We start from the raw sequence: 21,645 nt of genomic DNA, 5'->3' as shown, positions 1-21,645 counted from the left end.
AATTCGCAGGATGAGTGAGTTGTTATTGGTGAATGATGTAGTGCGCACAGAGTATGAATTTATTTCATTTCCGCTTTGTATACTCTATTCTTAGAGGCTCATGATTTGTACTACCAGTTCTTGGGGAGATGTATCGGTTTTAGATATTTTCTTTTAATTAATTTCATTGGAATTGGATAGTTGAAAATTGACTTACCTAACGGGTTGGGTTAGGTGCCATCACTACTAGTGGATTTTTGGGTCGTGACACAAAGGTATTTTCAGAAATCATGATTAAGTTGAGCATGTTATTTGGAAAAGGTTTATTGGAATAAAGAATTTGCTTGGATTGAGGTAAGTAACTCTTCTAATCCTGGAGTTGAGGGTATGAACCCCGAATATATGTATTTTGTGAATTGTTGGGAGGTGACGCACATGCTAAGTGACGGGCGTGTGGGCGTGCACTATAGAAATTGTGACATAATTATTTATATGGAATTTTATAGTTAAATAACCTTGGTATTTTTCATGCGGTTTTATGTGTTAAAGAAATTGAGCTGAAAAGCATATTACAAATCATGTTAAGGCCATGTGCCAGTATTATTGAGACCCACAGAGGTCACATTGCTGTGAATTATTGTGTTAAATTGAAAAGTCATACTCAGTCATATTCATTTCATTGTATATCATAACTCAGTTTTATGACTCTATTTTGATGCATATAAGTGTTTTGGGCCGAATGCCATGTTTTACTGAAATGCCCGAGTGGCTTGATTTCTGAGGATGAGTGTGGATCGGGGCTGCCCGCCTGCAGCATACTTATGACTGAGTGAGGCCGAGGGCCTGATTGGTGAGGATGAGTGTGGATCGAAGCTGCCCGCCTGCAGCATACTTTATTATTATCGCACGTGAGTTGTTCGTGCAGATTATAGCGCTTGGGCTGAAGGAGCCCTTCCGGAGTTTGTACACACCCCTAGTTAGGGGTGTTCAAAACCGAACCGAAACCGAAAACCGAACCGCACAAATGGCTTAATGGCTTATTGGTATCGGGTTAACGGTTTAACGGACGAGGAACAGATTGAAATTTTTGTATTAACGGCTTATCGGTTTGGGGGCGGATTATTCAATTTTCTTAACGGATAATCCGTTAACCCGTTAAGAATTTATATATATATATATATATATATATATATATATATATATATATATATATATATATATATATATATATATATATATATATATATATATATATATAATTATTTTTATCCATATTACTACTATATTTATTTTTTATCTTTTTAGTTTGAGTGGGACACCTAGCTTTCCCTTTAGCTTTATTTCTTGATTTCCCGTTCTCCTAAATCCTAATCCCTTTCCCAACCAAGCATGTTCCCTGCAAATCAGGTTAATTAATCTTAACTTAATCCCCTCAATATATTTTGTACTTGAAAAATATTTTGATAGATAGATTCCCAAGACAAAATATATATTTGCAGCGAGGAAAAAAAAGAGTTGCATGTACTTGGAATAAAGGATTTGTCTATTTTCATGACAAGGTTGAGAGGGACAAGTTGAATCCCACTTACATTTTTGTAGTCATTTCTTAGTGGAGGATTAAGTTGGATACCCTCTGGTTGTTTATCAACCTTATTAGCAAAAAAGTACATAATTTGGTACATGTTTCCCGTAATTATTTCCCGTTAATCTCCTAATTATACTTTTTTATGAATTATTATTAACTTTTCATGGAACCTAGCTTTTCCTTTAACTTTATTTCTTGATTTTCCGTTTTCCTAAATCCTAATCCCTTCCCCACTTGATTAACATTTAACATTTACAATAGTCCCCTTTAGAAACCCTAACATCTAAAGTTCTAAACCCAGCAGAGCAGCCAACCCTCTGGCCCCTCTCGCCTCTCCTCTAGCAAGAAATTCTCAAACAACAACCACGCGCAGTCGCACACACGCATAGCCAGCAGAGCAAGGAAGAAGGAAAGAGGAAGTCAAAAGATGTATGGTCATGCTTTGCAAGTTAAAGATTCATAATCAATTCTACTCATTCTTTTCTTCACTTCAATTAAAAATCAGGTTGATATTCAGTTAAAGAATATTATAACACAAGCCTGGATAATATTTGAGTTGATAAATATTTGGTTGATATTCAGTTAAAGAATGAAGTTTTTCTATATGAGTTGATAAATAGGGATAGCTTTTCCATTACTTATTAGCAGAATCTTTAATTAAATTTTCTCAAACTAACTATTGTTCTGTATTAATTTGATCTTGTGTCTTTCTGCAGATAGTTCCTTAATTTGTAGCATGGCTGAAAATATACAAAGTCATAAGGTGATGGGTGAAAGTGGGGCTTCTAATTCAAATGCAATAAGTCAAGCTGAAACAACAGAGTCAAATATAACCAAAAAAAGGAAAAAAAGGTCTATTGTGTGGGATCATTTTACAGAAATTATTACTTCTGAAGGGACTACAAAGGCAAAATGTGATTATTGCTTTATTGAGTATTCTTTTAAAACCAAAGACGGTACGTCGACACTTCTTTCTCATATGTTTAAGTGTCCTAAACGCCCTGCTATTGTTGATAAAAAACAATCAAATTTAGGCTTTAAATCTGTTTCGGGGGGTGATGTAGTTGTTGTTGCTTGGAAATTTGATCAAGAAGAGTGTAGGAAGACGTTATGTCGTATGGTAATAGTTGATGAACTTCCTTTTAGCTTTGTTGAGAAAGAAGGTTTTAGAGACTTTATGAAAGTGGCGCAACCTTATTTTCGGATCCCTTCCTGTAGTACTGTAACTAGGGATTGTTTTGATCTTTTTAATGAAGAAAAGCAAAAGTTGAAGAGGTCTTTTATAGAAACGAAACAAAGAGTATGTATTACCACTGATACTTGGACTTCTATACAAAGAATCAATTACATGTGTATCACTTCTCATTGGATTGATAGTGAATGGAATATGCATAAGAGAATAATTAATTTTTGTCCTATTGTTAGTCATAAAGGCGAAGATATGGCAAATGGTATTTGTAGGTGCTTACGTGAGTGGGGGATAAATAAGATCTTCACTGTCACAGTTGATAATGCAAGCTCAAATAACGTGACAGTAAAAGAATTGTCTAAGCAATTAACAAAAATGGGAACTAATTTGATGAACGGTAATCACCTTCACGCGAGATGTATGGCTCACATCATGAATCTTGTGGTCCAGGATAGTTTAAAAGAATCTTCAGTGTCTATTGAACGTGTTAGGCATGCAGTGAGATATGTTAGGCAATCTCCTGCGAGGTTGAAGAGGTTTCAAGAATGTTTTGATGATGAACAACTAAATTGTAAAAAAACTTTATGCTTGGATGTTCCAACTAGGTGGAATTCCACCTACTTGATGTTGCGTAGGGCTGTTGAATTTGAAAGTGCATTTTCATATTATGCTTCTAGTGAAATTGGCCTGAGACATTATCTTGAGCATTCTTATATTGAAGTTGGAATTCCTACAGGTGAACTTTTGAGTAGTGATTGGGAGAATGTAAAAAGAATTACAAAGTTTCTTGAAATCTTTTATCTTCTTACTTTGAAAATTTCTGGATCACGTTATGTTACATCGAATATTCATTTTCTTGAAATTTGTGTGGTTGTTGTTTATTTGAAGCAATTGATAGCAAATGAAGATACAGTTTTAAGTGAAATAGCAAAGAAGATGAAAGAAAAGTTTGATAAGTATTGGGGTGATCCAGGGAAAATGAACAATATAATTTTCATCTCATGTATTTTGGATCCACGTTACAAGCTCGAATCAGTTGGCTATGCACTTGTAAAGATGTTTGGTCAAGATCTGGGGGCAACTATACAAGCAGAAGTGAAGAAGTACATGACTTCATTATTTAGTGAGTATGTAAAGTCCGGCTCAAAAGGTGTCGTGCTTGCTTCATCTTCAGATTGTTCTTCATTGAACACTTCTACTTCCGAGCTTTCTGGAAGTCAAGTAAGCACCCAAAATACAGGACTTTTAGAATCACTCATGCAAGATATAAAAAAATATAAAAGTGAAAGTGGAGGTGTGGATACTAGAATAGAGTTAGATAAATATTTTGGTGAAGAAACTGAGGATGACACTAAAGAATTTGATGTTCTTCTCTGGTGGAAATTGAACTCAGCTAGATTTCCTATTCTTGCGGAGATGGCTCGTGATGTATTAGCTGTTCCGGTTTCAAGTGTGGTATCTGAATGTTCGTTTAGTACGGGAGGACGTCTTCTTGATTCATTTAGGAGTTCATTAACTCCTAAATTGGTGCAAGCTTTAGTGTGTCTTCAAGATTGGCTTAGAAATGAAAAATTAAAACAACCTGTTTGTGTTGAGGAAGATCTTGATAAAATCGAGCAGCTTGAACAAGGTAATAATATTGTTACTATATTTGTTGTATATAAAAGTTGTGGATATGCTTATATTTATCGCACGACTTATTTTTTTAATTTTCTTTCTTCAGATTTAGCTAGCGATGGAAAAGACCCTTCTGTAATTGACATGTAGTGCTAATATATATGGCAATAATTCGAATTATGGAAGTGAATCATTCATATTCTTTCCCTATGGGTTATAGCTCTGTGAAACATATGTAACGGCTAATATCATGATAAGTGCAGGTTTATAGCTTTGTGAAGCATATGTAATAGCTTTGTCTATCATGATAAATGCAGGTTTATAGTATCACCAGACACTCATGTTAACACTCATGTTATTTGATTCTAAAGTACTCTAAACTATCCTATCTATGAGTTTGGTGAGAAGATATTCTAAAGTTCATATAATATACTACAGATATCTGATTTGCTTGTTATTTACAATTTGTTTCTTGGCCAGTTTTTTATGGTATTGGGGTAGAACTCATTATGACGTAAATACTTACAATTGAACTACTTATGTTTGGTTTAAGTCATTGAAGTATTATATTGGTAGTTAATACTGGTGTAAAACAGTTCAATTTTGGTCCTTGGATATGTTTGTGACTTTGTGCTGGTGGTGTGACAATGTGGTCAGTTGTCTTTTATTTTCTTTCAGTATTGCAAGCAATAGTTGTTTTTAGGGTCTAAAACATAAACTTTCTTTGTTAATTGTAGGCCTTGATAGAAGAAGAGCAATTTTGTTGGTAAAATTCTTATGGCTGCTGTGCTAACAGCACTATGCATTCTTATGCTCAAGCAGTCCCTATCTTCTAATACCCCAAGCAGTCCACATTCTTATGTATGAGACAATAACCATACACTTGAATGTAGTTGATATATATGTATGAAAAATGTTGAATGTATGAGAAATGTTGACTGTGCTGAAGTATGTTAAGTTTCAATCAACTGAAACTAAACCGATAACCGTCCGATAATAGCTAAACCGATACCAATCCGCCCGATATCTTATCGGGTGGCTAGCGGATTAATACATTTAAAAGCCGATAACCGATAAGCAAAACCGTTAAGAGTAAATAACCGCCTGATCCGCCTGATAAGCAGCCCTACCCCTAGTGAGCGCAGGTACCTACTGAGTGCGAGTGCCGAGTGTTGAGTGCCGAGTGTTGAATGACTGGGAGGCATGAGTGATTGTGAGGTATGCCCGAGTGGAAAGAGTGATTGTGAGGTATGCCCGAGTGGCAAGAGTGATTGTGAGGTATGCCCGAGTGGCACGAGTGACTGTGAGGTCCCCGAGGGGCTGTATATGAGTGATGTGCTGCCCGAGGGGCTGTTTATGATTTTATCATTGAGTTGCATCGCATTGGCATGCATACACGACATACAGGCATAGAGATGTATTTTTCCTCATGCTGTACAACATCACATAATTCATGATTTCTCACACATTTTTTGACAGATGGGCATATTGATGCATTTGTTTTACACGGGTTATCCGGAAGGAAAATGAAATATATTATGTATTATTGAGAATAGTTTTGAAAAAATTTATTGTTTTCAAACTATTCATATTATTGGCAACTTCGGCAAACAATTTGGGTTTTTACTGATGTATTTAAAAGAAAGAACTACTATTTTTGAAATCATTATCTGGCTGAGTATTTTATCTCTGAGTTACTTCTGGTATTATTTGCTTTATGTTGTTATGGATTGTTGTGTACTATTGGTTGTGGACCCGACTTTGGTAGAAGCTCGTCACTACTTTCAACCTACGGCTAGGTTTGTTACTTACTCAGTACATGGGGTCGGTTGTACTGATACTACACTTCTGCACATTGCGTGCAGATGTTGGCTGTTGTTGTTGCTGTGCTCGATGGTTGCGGGACTTGAAGATGTACCTGCATTCCTGTTGTAGCTGCCTCTTGTTCAGGGTAGCCTTAGATTTATAAAAGCTCTGTTTATGTATTATTCAAACAGACTATGTATTTATTTCATTTCCGCTTTGTATACTCTATTCTTAGAAGCTCATGATTTGTACTACCAGTTCTTGGGAAGATGTATCGGTTTTAGATATTTTCTTTTAATTAATTTTATTGGAATTGGATAGTTGGAAATTGACTTACCTAACGGGTTGGGTTAGGTGCCATCACTACTAGTGGGTTTTTGGGTCGTGACAAGGTGGTATCAGAGCTCTAGGTTCATAGGTTCTACAAGTCATGAGCAAGTGTCTAGTAGAGTCTTGCAGATCGGTATGATGACGTCCATACTTATCTTCGAGAGGCTACAAAGCATTTAGGATAATTTCCCATCCTTTTTTTCTTATCGTGCAGAATTGATTCAGCTTGAAATATAACTCTTTGAATTCCTTCCACGTATTCGTATGCGCACATGAGCGCTCGGTATCAGCTGTGCATCGCCGGCTTGTGATTCTTTGAATGAGGTTTGAGGTGTGTATTCTGTGTTTTGGTGATGGGCCAGTCTGGAGGACTTGAGGTCATGGTTAGACCGTAGCTTAGGCTCGGTAGCTTCAGTTGTAACTTGTACATTTGGACTCATATGTCCGGTAATATCCCTATGAGTGAAAGTTGTGGCTCGATGAGCGGCATAATGGCTTTGTGATGAGTATGATGTAAATGCGGGATGTGTTAAGACGATTTGAATATGATGAGAAGTATTTCCTTGTAATGTAAAGGAAAGTCCATTGGGTCCTTGATTTTCGAATTGATGTGGCGTACAGTCTCCAGTATGAATGTTTTGAAGGATCTTTTATATTGTTAAACTTTTGGGGTAAATAAAATTCTCATGTCTAGGTAATGAGTTGGACACAGATTGACTAAGTGATTGCATAGTAATTGTGATTGCGAAAAAGATATAACAAGATACCAGATTGAAGCTAAGCAGGTAGATTATCCCCTGCGGAGTAATCTATGTAGGAGTATTTCTTATGATGTGAGTGGAGAGTTTTTTTTTCTGCCGACGGGGTGTGTGGGTGGAGATTTGAATCTGAATCTGGTTGAGAAAGTTGACTTGTGTGTTAAGAGGATGAATACGAGCTTAGCGGATGATTGAGGTATTTTTATGGTTGGAATTGTTTGAACTTGGGAAGAAGTTTTGTTGGACTGACTGTGGCATTATGGCAGTAAGAGAGTATTGGTATTATGAGTTATGGAATGTTTTAATCTATGGCTTTGAGCCAAGTGGGGGAGTCTGCTATTGACCATTTGATTTCATGGTTAGGTGTTAAATTTTAATTTTGGTCGGAGGCATACTTGTGGGTTAGCTATGACTTGCAGAAGTTGAGATCGAGGATGACTCAAATAAGGAAATTCCTGGTTAAGGATTTATATTTCACGTATGAGTAAATGAAATTCGCGGGATGAGTGAGTTGTTATTGGTGAATGATGTAGTGCGCACAGAGTATGAATTTATTTCATTTCCGCTTTGTATACTCTATTCTTAGAGGCTCATGATTTGTACTACCAGTTCTTGGGGAGATGTATCGGTTTTAGATATTTTCTTTTAATTAATTTCATTGGAATTGGATAGTTAAAAATTGACTTACCTAACGGGTTGGGTTAGGTGCCATCACTACTAGTGGATTTTTGGATCGTGACACAAAGGTATTTTCAGAAATCATGATTAAGTTGAGCATGTTATTGTTGAATTATTACTTATAGTGCTTTAAATTATATTGTTATGAAATGTTGTTGGCTATTGGTGTTGGACCCCGACTTGTGTTCTAGCTCGTCGCTACTTTCAACCTAAGGTTAGGTTTGTTACTTATTAAGTACAATGGGTCGGTTGTACTCATACTACACTTCTGCACCTCGCGTGCAGATATTGGATGTTGATGTTGCTGCGATCGACGGGATCTGGATTTGAAGATGTACCTGTGTTCCGGTCATAACTGCCTCTTATTCATGGTAGCCTTAGATTTATAAGAATTTGTTTCTGTATACTTCGAACAGATGATGTATCTATTTCATACCAGTTTTGTAAATTCTAATCTTAGAAGCTCGTGATTTGTACTACCAGTCCTTGGGGAGTGTATTATAGTAAGTTAATTATTAATTAAATCAGATTGTGTTATTTGACTTACCTAGCGGGTGAGGTTAGGTGCCATCACGACTAGTTGGATTTTGGGTCGTGACAAAAACAATACTCATTATTCTAATGTTAGGATTTACACACAATTAGTTTTATTTTATTTGTGTAATTGGTAGTTTTAAGAATCTATGCAACTTTTATTTTAATTATAGGTTTTATTTTGCTTAGTGTTGAACTTTCTTAATTAGATAAAACTTAAGTAATATTCATTGATAATATACAGTTAACTATACATCACATAGATTATTTGCTATAAATAAACTAAATTTATGAATTAAATCAAATGTATTTTATTTATTGGCTATTTTCTTTCTCATAAAAAGAGGGATAATATCTACATTTGTTATTAACTCGATAAATTCGTTTTTTCAAATTTTATTGATGTTTTCCGCGGGTAAAGTTTACTAGTTTTCTTATATAATTTTCTTCAATTGTTAATCATTAATTGGCATCACCGTTATTGAGATGATTGAATTTTTATCTCGTAATTAAGTTTGTATTACATGAGATTATAATACATTTTCATATTATACTTTAACTCTTTTCTACTAAATAGTAGTATTTTTCTCATCAACAGTTTTTTGTTTAATATTTGAAAATTATGCTCAACACTTAGAACAAATAACAAAAAAAAATATCCAACAATATTCAAGAGTAATAGAGACAAAGTTAATATTACTAACAATCCCCTAGATACAAGGATTCGGAACTAAAATATACATCAATGTCTTATCCTTTAAAAATAGAATTCATACTCGATAAAATTATAATTATGATTAAAAACTTAAAATTTTGTATGAACTTATATTAAGAATTTGAATCAACAAAAATAAATAATTCCGGAGAAAGAAAAAAGCTTTTCAGGATGAGACTACGAACCCTAACAGAGCCAATTTCTTTAACGTTGAGAATAAATAATTAGGTATTTGAATTAACTAATTAGCAAGAAAATCTACTTTAATTTTTTAAAAATTAGTCATAGAAGTAAAATTATTCTTAAGTTAACACAACTTAAAAATATTTAGTGTCCTTAAACTTTGAATTAACTATCTAGCAAGAAAATCTAATTCAATTTTTTTTAAAATTAGTCATAAAAGTAAAATTATTTTTAAGTTAACACAACATAAAAATATTTAGAGTCATTAAAATCACTTATACTATGATTAGAGTCAAAATAAATAAAACTCAAGTTCGAAGGAATATGTAAATGGGGTATACGCGCAAAGCGCGTACTCTAAAACTAGTAAAATAAAACGAAGGGAATAAATTTTAGTCAAGAATTTGTGTGTGTTATTTCGCATAAGCTTGGTATTTAAATATTTAATTTCAATTTTATAATTTTTTATAATAATAAGCTTATTTTTATATACACGGTAGTTAACTTTTTTTACCTTTATTCTTCTCCAACTCTTTTTTTTCTTTCTTCTTCCTACTCCTCCTCAATAATAGTTTGTATTTCACTGGGAAAAGAAATTTTGCAGTTGTTCACTATAAGGATTTTAATTTCTATTTGATATTTATTTTGTATCTATTTACCCTCAAAATCAGATAACAATTAAATTTGTAAGTGATTTTAAGGATACGTGGTTTAATTTGATACAGAACAATAAATTAAGTAGAATTGAAGAAACAAAGATAAAATAAACTCAAACCACACGAGTAAGATAGTTCCAGCCTTAGTGAAATAATCACTCTCGAGCCCGATTCACCACGGCCGACACCAATGAAAATGAGCAAGAGCTAGTGACAAAGAAAATAATAATATATTGCTTTTGAGTGCGTGTTACAATGTGCTTCATGAATTATCAGACCCCCTTTATATAGTAGGGGAATCCTAATTTAGGTACAACTTTATTAAAGGTAAAAAATATTCTGATTAACTGACTGCCAGCTCCTTGTCGATACGTGTCGAGATCCCCGTCGTGATATCCGTCCGGTCACGGATATTTCGGCCTTCTGTTGGCTATTCTTGATTGTCCGACAATGTTCTTCGAAGTCGTTCGAGTCTAGGACTGATTTCGGAATCATGACCTCAACATTCTCTAGGGCAAGCGTCATGCTCCCAGATTCTGGCTCGGTTGGACCTTTGGCTCGATTTCGATCCCTTGCCACCATGTCTCAAGCCTGGCTTATCTTATCGGAGGTCGGGATGCACCATGAGCTTGATTTCACCCGTATACAAATAGTCCCCTTATTTCTTGGAGAATAAACGACGAGAAACGATATGAGCTTCCGATTCTTACTTCGACACATCACGGCAGAAACGGCAAAGCATCCGAAATGTCTCGTCAGTCAAGTCATAATGGTATTAAATGCATGTTAGCCGCCGGTCGACCATCCTTGGACATGAAACGTCGCTGAACTACTATAAATACCCCTTCCTTTGTTCATTTTTACTTTATATCAAACCTTCTACCCTCGTACCCTCAGGATTTCAATACTCTTTAGCATTTTTACCCCGGTTACTCGAGGTCCTTTGCAAGAATTTTTACCCATCTTCTTCTCAAGACAACAAGTCTAATCCATCAACTTCCTTTCTTTCTTTATCTTTCCCAGACTTTCCTCTATTTTTACTTTCTAAAGGAATTGCAAAGACTTCCAAAACTGTTCCCCAGAAAGAAGCTCCTTCTACTTCGCGGCAGGCTACTGAGGTCGAGGAGACCGTTCCGAGCGTGGACGTTGATGAACCAGTACCCGAACCCCCTTTGAAAATATTCATCCCCGGGGGATGATCGGTCAACGACGATTTCTAGGTTGAAATGCCTTCCTTCGTACAGGGTCGATAGGAGGTATCGAGATACATCTACTCGATTACCGAAGAAGTCCTCCCTACTGTCCGAAAAGACTGCAACTGTGCCGATAAAGACATAGTGGTCCCCGACCCCGAAGAGGCCATTACCACCTATGTCGAGGGACATCTAAGTATTTAAACTTATCCCTTTATATTGGGCCCGGTAGACCCGATCATTTTAGATTTTTGCAACAGGTACAACGTGTGCCTAGGCAAGATTCACCCATCCGGTTTTTTTGTGACCAAAATCAATGGGCGCTCATTCACCATTGATCATCTACTCTTCTTATACAGTCCCCAAATCTTTTGGAGGGGGGAGGGTGATAAATCTTGTGCGTCGAGCCAGTAAAGCCCCGTTCTCAAGTATCGATGAGGACCGGGATCAAGGCTGGCATGACTATTTTATTCGAGTGAGGACTTCGGACCCGGTCGATCCTTTTGAGAATTTAAGTTTTGTTCGGCGGCATAAGGCTCTGAGCAGCTTCGTATTATGTGTATTGACTTGCGTGCATGATTGAATTCAATTACCAGATGATTCAGAGTGATTTGGGACACTTAGTCCCTAAAACGGAAGCTTAAGCCTTAGGATTTTGACTATGGTCAAAACTATATGAAGATAACTCCGGAATGGAGTTTCGTCGGTTCCGTTATCTCCGTTGGGTGATTTTGGACTTAGGGGCGTATTCGGATTGTGTTTTGAAGGTCTGTAGCTTATTTAGGCTAGAAATGGCGAAAGTCAAAATTTTGGAGATTTTGACCGGTAGTGGACTTTTTGATATTTGGGTCGGAATCCGATTCCAGAAGTTGTATTAGGTCCTTAATGTTGAATATGACTTGTGTGCAAAATTTGGGGTCAATCGTACGCGGTTTGATAGATTTCGGCATCGGTTGTAGAAATTTTAAAATTTCAAGTTCTTTAAGTTTGAATCGGAGGGTGATTCATATTTTTAGCGTTGTTTGTTGTTATTTGAGGGCTCGACTAAGTTCGTATGGTATTTTAGGACTTGTTGGTATGTTTGGTTGAGGTCCCGGGGGACTCGGGTGAATTTCGGATGCTTAACAGATTCAAATTTGGACTTGTGTAGTTGCTGAAGCTTTCAAGCTTCTGGTGTAATTGCACCTGCGGTGGGGTGGCCGCAGGTGTGGACACGTACGTTCGAGAGGCCAAACGCAGAAGCAAGATTGAGGAGATGTCCAGGGGTCACAGGTGCGAGGGAAGTTCCGCATCTGCGAGCCCACAGATGCGCTTGAAGTTCCGCAGATATGGAGAGTGAGTTGGAGGGGCAGTCCGCAGAAGCGGACATTTGTTCGCAGGCGCATACTCGCAGATGCGGTCATTTGATCGCAGAAGCAGACCTAGGTGTGTAAGTCAAGTCCGCGACTGTGATGGATTTTCCGCAAGTGCGGCGTCGCAGGTGCAACTGGAAGCCCGCAGAAGCGGAAATCGCTGGGCAGAAAAGGGCTAAGTGTGGGGGTTGATTTCATTCTCCAATTTTGGACTTAGAGAGCTCGGATTGAGGCGAAGTTTCGAGGGATTTTCGGAGGAAGCTTGTGGGGAACGATTCTTAATTCTTTTATGGTTATATCTCATTAATTTATAGTTGAATTCATCATTTAATTAAAGAATTTGGTTGAGAAATTTGGGAAGAAAGTTGGAAAGTTCTTCAAATAAATTTTTGAGTTTTGATTCAGATTTGGATATCAGATTTGGATAATTTTGGTACGAGTGAACTCGTGGTTGATTGGGTGTTCCTATTTTGTGACTTTTACCCGATTCCGAGACGTGGGCCCGGGTCGACCTTTTGGGCCGAATTTTTGATTCTTTGCTAAATTCGTAGATGTATTATTTAAATTAGTTTCTCGTAATTTTATTCATGATATGTAATTGTGTTTGGCTAGATTTGGGCCATTTAGAGTCGGATAATTGAGGAAAAGGGCATTCTTACTGATTGATTGAGCTTGGTTGGAGATAAGTATCTTGCCTAACTTCGTGTGGGGGAACTACCCCTTAGGATTTGAGTCTTCTATGCTAATTGTAGTCCGTGTACGCGAAGTGACGAGTACGTGCTCGGACTTATTTGTGTAAAGTTGGCCTCTTAGGGTTCTTACGTCCTTGTATTAACTGAATATGCAATTGTTATGTTATGAATATGTCTCTTAATTACTAGTTTCACCTCTACCTGCTTTAATTAGAATTAATTACTTCATGATCCGCCCTTGATGCTTATTTGAGTCATCTGTGCCTTAACTAAAATTGTTATCTCTTCTATTGCCATGTTATTTTTTCCTAACTGCTTATCTTTATTTAAAGTTATAATTATCTCTTTTGTAATTGTTCATCCTTAATTGAGGCTATGATTATATTTCTGATGCTTATCTCTAATTGAATTTGTTGTATCTCTTTCTTAATTGTCAACCTTAAAAGAAGTTAGATATCCTACATTTTAGTTGACTTGCCCTTATTTGGAATTATTCGTCTTGTGTTAGCTTCCTCGTTGTCGAACTGTACATTGTGGACCGTTGTTACATAATATTTCCTTTCTTGTTGAGTTGTTCTTATTATGATTAGCATTCTCTATTGTGGCCACTCCTTGTGAATTAATTCCTCCGTTCCTTTGAGTTTTGGAATTTCTGAGTTGATTTATTTGTTGTACCCTTGTATTAGTGTTATTGTTGTTGTTGTACTTATTGTTCTTGCATATTTACTTTGGGACTATGAGGTGGTACCTCGGGAGATCCCCTGTCTTACATATTTACTTTTGGGACTACAAGGCGGTACCTCGGGAGATCCTCCATGTCTTGCATATTTACTTTTGGGACTATAAGAGGTACCTCGGGAGATCCCTTGTTGAGAATTTACTTGTGGGACTATGAGACGGTATCTCGGGAGTGCCCTTTGTTGACATCTTTTTGTTATGGGGTTGCACGAGGTTTCTGCCGTGCTATTGTTACTATTTATATTTGCACATGCGGCATGACAAGGCGGAATATATATATATATATATATATATATATATATATATATATATATATATATATATATATATATATATATATATATATATATATATATATGTGTGTGTGTGTGTGTGTGTGTGTGTGTGTGTGTGTGTGTGTGTGTGTGTGTTTTTACATGTGGCGAGACAAGGTGGGAATATTATTATGCACATGTGGCGAGACAAGGCGGGCATTCACTTTACTATTGCACACATGGGGAGACAAGGTGGGATATGCCAGTGATTGATTTGTGATGACTTGTGATGGCCTGGGGGCATTCTTGTTGTTGATGTTTGTGTAGTGGTACACTTACCTGTGTGAGTTTTATCTTGTGAAAATTTGTGAGAAAACATTCTACGTGATGTCCATTTCTTTTCCTATACTTACTAGCTGGCATGAACCATGTTAGGACACTTGCACAAGCATACGCGTAGATGCACACCCTTGTTTACTTGCGTTCAATGTGTGAATGATTCTATTTGGCATGTGAGTCGTCAGTGCAGTTATGAGGTGTAATGAGGGCACAGTATGCCAAGTGTTAGGGTTCAGGTATTGAGACCCGTGAGTTGTGATTTGTCCGAGGTTCGGTACCTCGTGGAGTTTGTTAACTAAAACCTGATGTGAAAGCGGTCGTTGTTGCTGAGTTATTATTTGTTCTTGCTGTATCTGTGATTTCGGATTTAGGTTGTGTTTACGTTCACCCTTCTGTGTTATTATTATGGTATTCCGCTAACACTTGTTGTTGTCCTTTCCTATTGAAATTACTGTATTGTTAGTCATATCACGTAATCTTTATGTAGATGTTATACTCTGTTGTTTCTATACTTATACTTTGTTCAGGTTATTTAGTCCAGTAGGTGTCTTGACTGTTCCTCATCACTACTCCACTGAGGTTAGTCTTGATACTTGATGTGTACCACCGTGGTGTACTCATACTACACTTCTGCACATTTTTGTGCAGATCCAGGTATTTCGAAGTCAGTTGATCATTAGCTAGCTGTGCTGATTGTTGCTGTGGAGACTCAAGGTAAACCTACTACTGCGTTCGCAGGCTTCGGAGTCACCTTCTGATTTGTATTCACACTGTTACTTTATTTCAAGCAGTTGTATTTAAAAGAATCGTAGCAAACTCTGTAGAGCTTATGACTTGTACTACCGGTTTTGGGAATTATAAATTTTATAGAGATTTCTATTTCAAAAGTTGTTAGATGTTATTTATTATTGTTGTTATTCAGTAAAATGTTAGGCTTACCTAGTCCCTAAGACTAGGTGTCATCACGATACCCAACGGAGGAGAAATTGGGTCGTGATACGTTCCCATGGTGAGACTTCTTTCCCGAGTAGGTTATGTTAGGCTTCTTCTTTTAACATTAAGCCCTTAATTCCTTTACTTCTTTTTGCAGGCTTTCCTAAGGATGTCTAGCTTAGGCCTCCAGTCGGTGGCGAGGACTTACCTTTTGAGTCTCCTTCTCCGGATGGCATGGATTCCACCACCACAAAGGATGTCACCGGGTTAGGTGACTTAGAGGTACCCAGGAAAAGTCCATCCTCGGAGGCAGGTGGGCCTAACTCGAGCCCGATGCTGATCAACCAGTTCCCCGGTGCCTGGTGACTGAAGAAGACTGGGCCAAAAATGAACGAGATAGACGTGCCATGCCTGTTCAACGAAGAACAATTTGAACCGGGTAACTCTAGATAATTTCTGATGATTTCAATTTTTCCCCTCATATTTGAACTAACCTTTTTTGATAATTCTAATATCTTTCTTCGTATTTGTAGGCATCGGTGCTTCACCGCGAAACCTTCCTCTGGTATCGGGATGATCTGAACCAACTCGAAGTCGAAGTCAAAGAGCTTGCTAAGAAGAGAGACACGTACAAACTTCTCAGCGAGCAACGTGAAGGAGAGGCCAAGATCCTTCGAGCTGAGTTGGACGCGGCTCGAAAAGAACACGCCGACCTAGTTTCATATGTAAAAATCTTTGAAGTTAGTGAGAATGAGCTAGACATGGTGACTAATGGTCAGAACCCACAGGTCCAACAAAAGATTGATCGGATCGACCAACCCAGGGTCGAGATGGATGTAATCAAGGTCGAGGCCAAAGAGTGGAAAGGTAAGATGGACCGCTTGGCCTCGGAAAAGGAGACTGCCCGGGTGCAATTGACCTCGGCGGAGGCCCAACTTCAAGCGACTGAGGGTGAAGGCTGAGGCACGGTCCCAAATAATTGAGGAGATCCGGTCTCAGCCGAGCTCGGCTGTTGCCGATCGAGAGACCCTTGCCAAGGAGCTTAAAGTGGCCAAGTTGGTGGCTGAAGTAACCAAAGCCGATGAAGATAAGATGGTGTCCTAGCATAAAGCTGATGCCGAGGCAGCCTAGGACCGCCTGAAAGACATTGTCAAATACTTGGAGTGGCATTCCCGAAGGGAGGCCTTCGAGGAGGTTCATGCTCGGGGTTTTGATATGTCGGCCGAGGTCAAAAGTGCTAAGGGGCTTGAGGCCGAGGCCAAGAAGTTAACGTATCCCGAGGACAATGAAGACTCCAAGGGTTTGAGCGAATTCGGGAGCGTAGAAGACCCTGATGGTCTCGACGATGAGGCGGGCTCCGGCGGAGACCAGGCTGTTTAGGTGCCTTGTAGATTTTTCTTTATTTTTGCACCTTTGTATTTTTTGTTGAGGCCGTTTGGCCTTTGTAGAATTCTCTTCGACAATTTTAGCTTGTTTCCTTTCGCTCTTTTCTTTATGATTTTAAAGATATCGAATGCCTTATGTCTTGTTCGGAGGTTTGAACATGCCTTGTTCCCGATATTATTTTGCTTAAGACTCCCGGGGGCCTCGGTATGACTGGAATCTTTCCCCAAAGTACTTAGAATATTTTAGATTACAATTTGCCGAGGGTAGCCTTTTAAACCAGTTTAGAAATTTTGAAGGCCTTATGTTTTGGTTACGGGTAATAGACGTCTCCAAGCCATTCTAGGACGACTGTAGCCTTTCTATTTCCGGTGTTGCCTAGTGGGTTTGTTACCCCGAGTCATCCGGGCTTAACTGAAACAACCATCCCCGAATGGGGGTGGCCGTAGCTTTTAAAGTTTAGGCACTGCCTAGTAAGCTTTGTGCCCCCGGGCCGTCCGAACCTGCCTTGGGCGGCATTCCCCGAGTAAGGTGGCCCTTAGGCTTGATGTTTTCCGGGGACAAAATGTAAGAAAGAAAAATATTTAAGGGATAAAATATTTATCCGCAAGGTAGAAACTTTCATTTCTATGCGTAATATACAAGGTTACACATGTGTACAAACTCTGTGTCAAGTCTCAGGCGGTCTATGTTGGGCACGATTTATTTGACCATTTGTCCCTTATAGTAAATCCTATCGATCGAGCCTAGACTATTCGAGCACAAATTTTCTTTCCTTGCTAAAATCATTATCCGAGGGTGATGCCCCCAGTGTTCGAGGCTGATCATAGAGAAGCCTCAGATACTGTTGATGTGATCCTTGACACTGGTTCATAACCGGTCTTCAATTCTAAGTTAGCACGATCCACTGTTGCCTCGTTAAAAACCTTTCCGGAAAACCTATTTTGTCAAAACTAGTTCAAGAGATAAAGAGTGCAACGCGTGCTTTCAGGCCTAAAAATTGTATCGTTGTTTGACGGTCTCCTACAAGTGTTAGTCCAAAATGTAAATAAATAAAAGAAATGAGTGGGGTCGTACCTCAGCAGTAGTATCGTTTCATGTGAGTTATGTTCCAATTGTTCGGTAGTCGTTCACCATTCATTGCTCCGAGTTTGTACGATCCTTTTCCGGTGATATCGATAATTTGGTATGGACCTTCCTAGTTCGGCCCTAGCTTCCCTTTGTTCGGGTTCTGAGTGCTTAGTGTGACCTTCCTTAACACTAAGTCCCCGACATTAAAGTGTCGAATGTTGGCTCTTCGATTGTAATACCACTCGATCCGTTATTTTTGGGCGGCCAACCGGACGAGGGCGGCTTCGCGCCTTTCATCTAGAAGTTCTAGGCTTGTATTCATGGCCTTATCATTTGACTCTTCGGTCACATATCGGAACTTGAGACTTGGTTCCCCTACTTCGACCGGTATAAGATCTTCGGCCCCGTAAACCAACGAGAAAGGGGTGGCCCCGAGACTAGACTTCGAGGTCATACGGTATGCTCATAGGACTTCAGGCAAAATTTCTTTCCATTTTCCTTAAGCGTCCATCAATCTCTTTTTGAGGTTTTGGAGTATGGTTTTGTTGGTGGACTCTGCTTGCCTGTTCCCACTAGGGTGGTAAGGTATTGATAAGATTTTTTTGATCTTATGATCTTCGAGAAACTTGGTTACATTACTGCCGATGAACTATTTCCCATTGTCGTAGACGATCACGACCGGCATTCCAAACTGCCATATTATGTGGTGCCAAATGAAATCGATGACTTCCTTCTCTCTGACTTTTTCTTACGCCTGGTCTTCCACCCACTTAAAAAAATAGTCAGTCATAAATAATATAAATTGAGCCTTGCCGGGTTCCCATAGAAGGGAGCCGACGATGTCCATCCCCCATTTAATGAATGGCTAGGGTGACAAAACCGAATGTAGCAGCTCCACGGGCTGATGAATCATCGGAGCATGCCTTTGACACCCGTCACATTTTTGTACGAAGTCTTTCACGTCCTTTTCCATGTCGATCTAGTAGTAGTCTACTCTGATTATTTTCCGAACTAATGATTCGGCGCCCGAATGATTATCGCAGGTGCCTTCGTGGACCTCCCTCAGAATATACTCAGTATCTCCCTGTCCTAGACATATTGCGAGTGGGCCATCGAATGTTCTTTTGAATAGGGTATCGTCTCCTAACAAGCTGAACCGGGCCGCCTTCGTATGCAAAGTCCTCGATTCCTTAGGGTCTGAGGGTAGTTTTTCGGTCTACAGATACTCTATATATTTTTCTCCAGCCCCAAGTCAGGCTTGTTGAGTTTATCTCGGTGTGACCTTCTTCCACTACCGATCTCATGAGTTGTACGACCGCCCCCGAGTTGAACTCATCATCGTTGACCGACGATCCCAACTTAGTGAAAGAATCATTATCGATGATTTTGATCCTGAGGTACATGTTATAGAGTCCATTCCTTGAACCGATGTAACGTTACCTATAGTTTATCCAGGTATCTTTGCATTCGTTCCTCTTTGACTTCGAATGTCCCATTAACTTGGTTCACCACAATGAGGGAGTCACACTTAGCTTCGATCACCTCTGCCCCCAAGCTTTTGGCCAGTTAGAGACCTGCAATCATGACCTCATACTCGGCCTCGTTGTTAGTCAATTTTATAGTCCTAATAGATTGTCTAACTACATTACCTGTTGGTGGCTTCAATACAATGCCATGTCCGGATCCCTTTGCGTTCTAGGCGTCATTCGTAAAGAGGGTCCAGATTCTCGAAGAAGTCCTCGAGTTCAACAATAACTCTCTTTAGACTTCGGGTATTAGGGCCGGTGTAAAGTTGGCCATGAAGTCTGCCAAAATTTGAAACTTGATGACGGTCCAGTTCCGTTATTCGATATTGTACCTGCTGATCTCAACGTCCCATTAGGCCAATCGTCCCGAGAGCTCGGGTTTATGCATTATGTTTCTCAATGGGTAAGTAGTTACAACATATATGGGGTGACATTGAAAGTACAGTTGCAGCTTCCTAGAGGTGCTTAGCAAAGCAAGCATCAGTTTTTCTAGGTGAGGGTGTCTAGTTTCGACCTCGCCTAGAATCCTGCTAACATAATTGATTGGAAATTGCGTACCTTCCTCTTCCCGGACCAGGACTCCACTTACCGCTATCTCGGATATTGATAAGTATAGGTACATCTGTTCGTCTATCTTCGGAGTATGAAGTAGATGTGGGCTCGAGAGATATCGCTTGAGTTCCTCCAAGGCTCGTTGGCACTCCGGGGTCCATGAGAAGTTATTATTTTTCTTCAATAGTGAGAAGAAACGGTGGATCTTGTTGGAGGACCTCGAGATGAAATGCCCGGTTAACCTTTGAATGACCTTGACATTATCCACAACAGTGATATCTTCGATGGACTTGATCTTATTGGGATTAATCTCGATTCCCCGGTTGGATACCATGAACCCGAGGAATTTCCCGGACCCAACTCTGAATGCACATTTCTCCAGGTTCAACTTCATATTATACTTCTTCAATATGCTGAAGGTTTCCTACAAATGTTTCAAATGGTCCTCTGCTTGCAGGGACGTAACCAACATATCGCCAATGTAAACCTTCATTGATTTTCCTATTTGTTCTTCAAACATACGATTTACTAGGCATTGGTAAGTGGCACCGATATTTTTTAGTCCGAATGGCATCACGTTATAGCAGTATGTGTTGTACTTAGTGATGAAGGAAGTCTTTTCCTGATCACTCGGGTCCATCCGAATTTGGTTGTACCCCGAATAAGCGTTGAGAAAATTGAGGATCTCGCGACCGGCCGTTGCATCGATCATGCGACCGATGTTAGGCAAAGGGAAAGAGTCTTTGGGGGACGCCATATTCAAGTCTTTATAGTCTACACACATTCTTAATTTGTTTCCCTTTTTAGGGACAACTACTACATTTGCTAACCAGTCCGGGTACTTAAACTCCCGGATGGACCCTATTTTAAGGAGTTTGGATACCTCGTCCTTGAAGAATGCATGCTTGACCTCGGACTGGGATCTCCTCTTCAGATTGACCAGGTGGAACTTTGGGTCCAGGCTTAGCTTGTGAGTGGTTATTTCCGGCGGGATCCCTGTCATATCAAGGCGGGACTAAGCGAAACAATCTATGTTAGCCATAAGGAATTGAATGAGTTTTTTTCTAAGCTCGGGACTCAACCCCGTGCCCAGGTATACCTTTCGATTGGGCAAGCGCTCGATTAATACGACTTGCTCTAGTTCCTCGACTATCGATTTGGTAGCATCAGAATCGCTGGGGGCTATAATAGACCTGGGAACCCCGTAATCATCGTCTTCATCGTTTCCCTACTTATACGGTCAGGTCGGGGCCGGTGTAGGTAATTTATATTTGGCTTATTGCTTAGCGGCCGAACCTAAACCTTTGGTCGTTGTAAGTGCGGATACCGAAACCACCTCGTCGACCGCGAACATCTCCTTTGCAGCCGGTTGTTCTCCGTAAATTGTTTTTATCCCTCCCGGCATTGGGAATTTCATCACTTGGTGGAGAGACGAGGGTACCGCCCTCATGTTGTGGATCCATGGCCTTCCGAACAGAGCATTGTACCTCATGTCTACTTTGATTACATAGAACTTGGCTTCCTGAATGGTCCCAACGACGTTCACCAGTAATGTTATCTTACCTTTAGTGGTCTCGCATGC

At 39.2% G+C, this 21,645-nt stretch overlaps 1 protein-coding gene across 1 annotated transcript; it reads left to right on the top strand.

Annotated features, from left to right (window-relative positions):
* The first annotated feature begins 2,543 nt into the window (after positions 1-2,543).
* LOC107829392 (zinc finger BED domain-containing protein RICESLEEPER 2-like) lies at positions 2,544-16,493 on the top strand. The gene is made up of 3 exons (XM_016656862.2): positions 2,544-4,383; positions 4,477-4,505; positions 16,065-16,493. Exons 1-3 carry the CDS (start codon positions 2,544-2,546, stop codon positions 16,491-16,493), a joined length of 2,298 nt encoding a protein of 765 aa, XP_016512348.2.
* The last annotated feature ends 5,152 nt before the right edge of the window (positions 16,494-21,645 follow it).

The sequence above is a fragment of the Nicotiana tabacum genome, chromosome 21, assembly GCF_000715075.1.
Source record: "Nicotiana tabacum cultivar K326 chromosome 21, ASM71507v2, whole genome shotgun sequence".
Taxonomy (NCBI): Eukaryota; Viridiplantae; Streptophyta; class Magnoliopsida; order Solanales; family Solanaceae; genus Nicotiana; species Nicotiana tabacum.
Note: the sequence above shows the minus strand (reverse complement) of the source record. Positions and strands in the feature narration are given on the sequence as shown.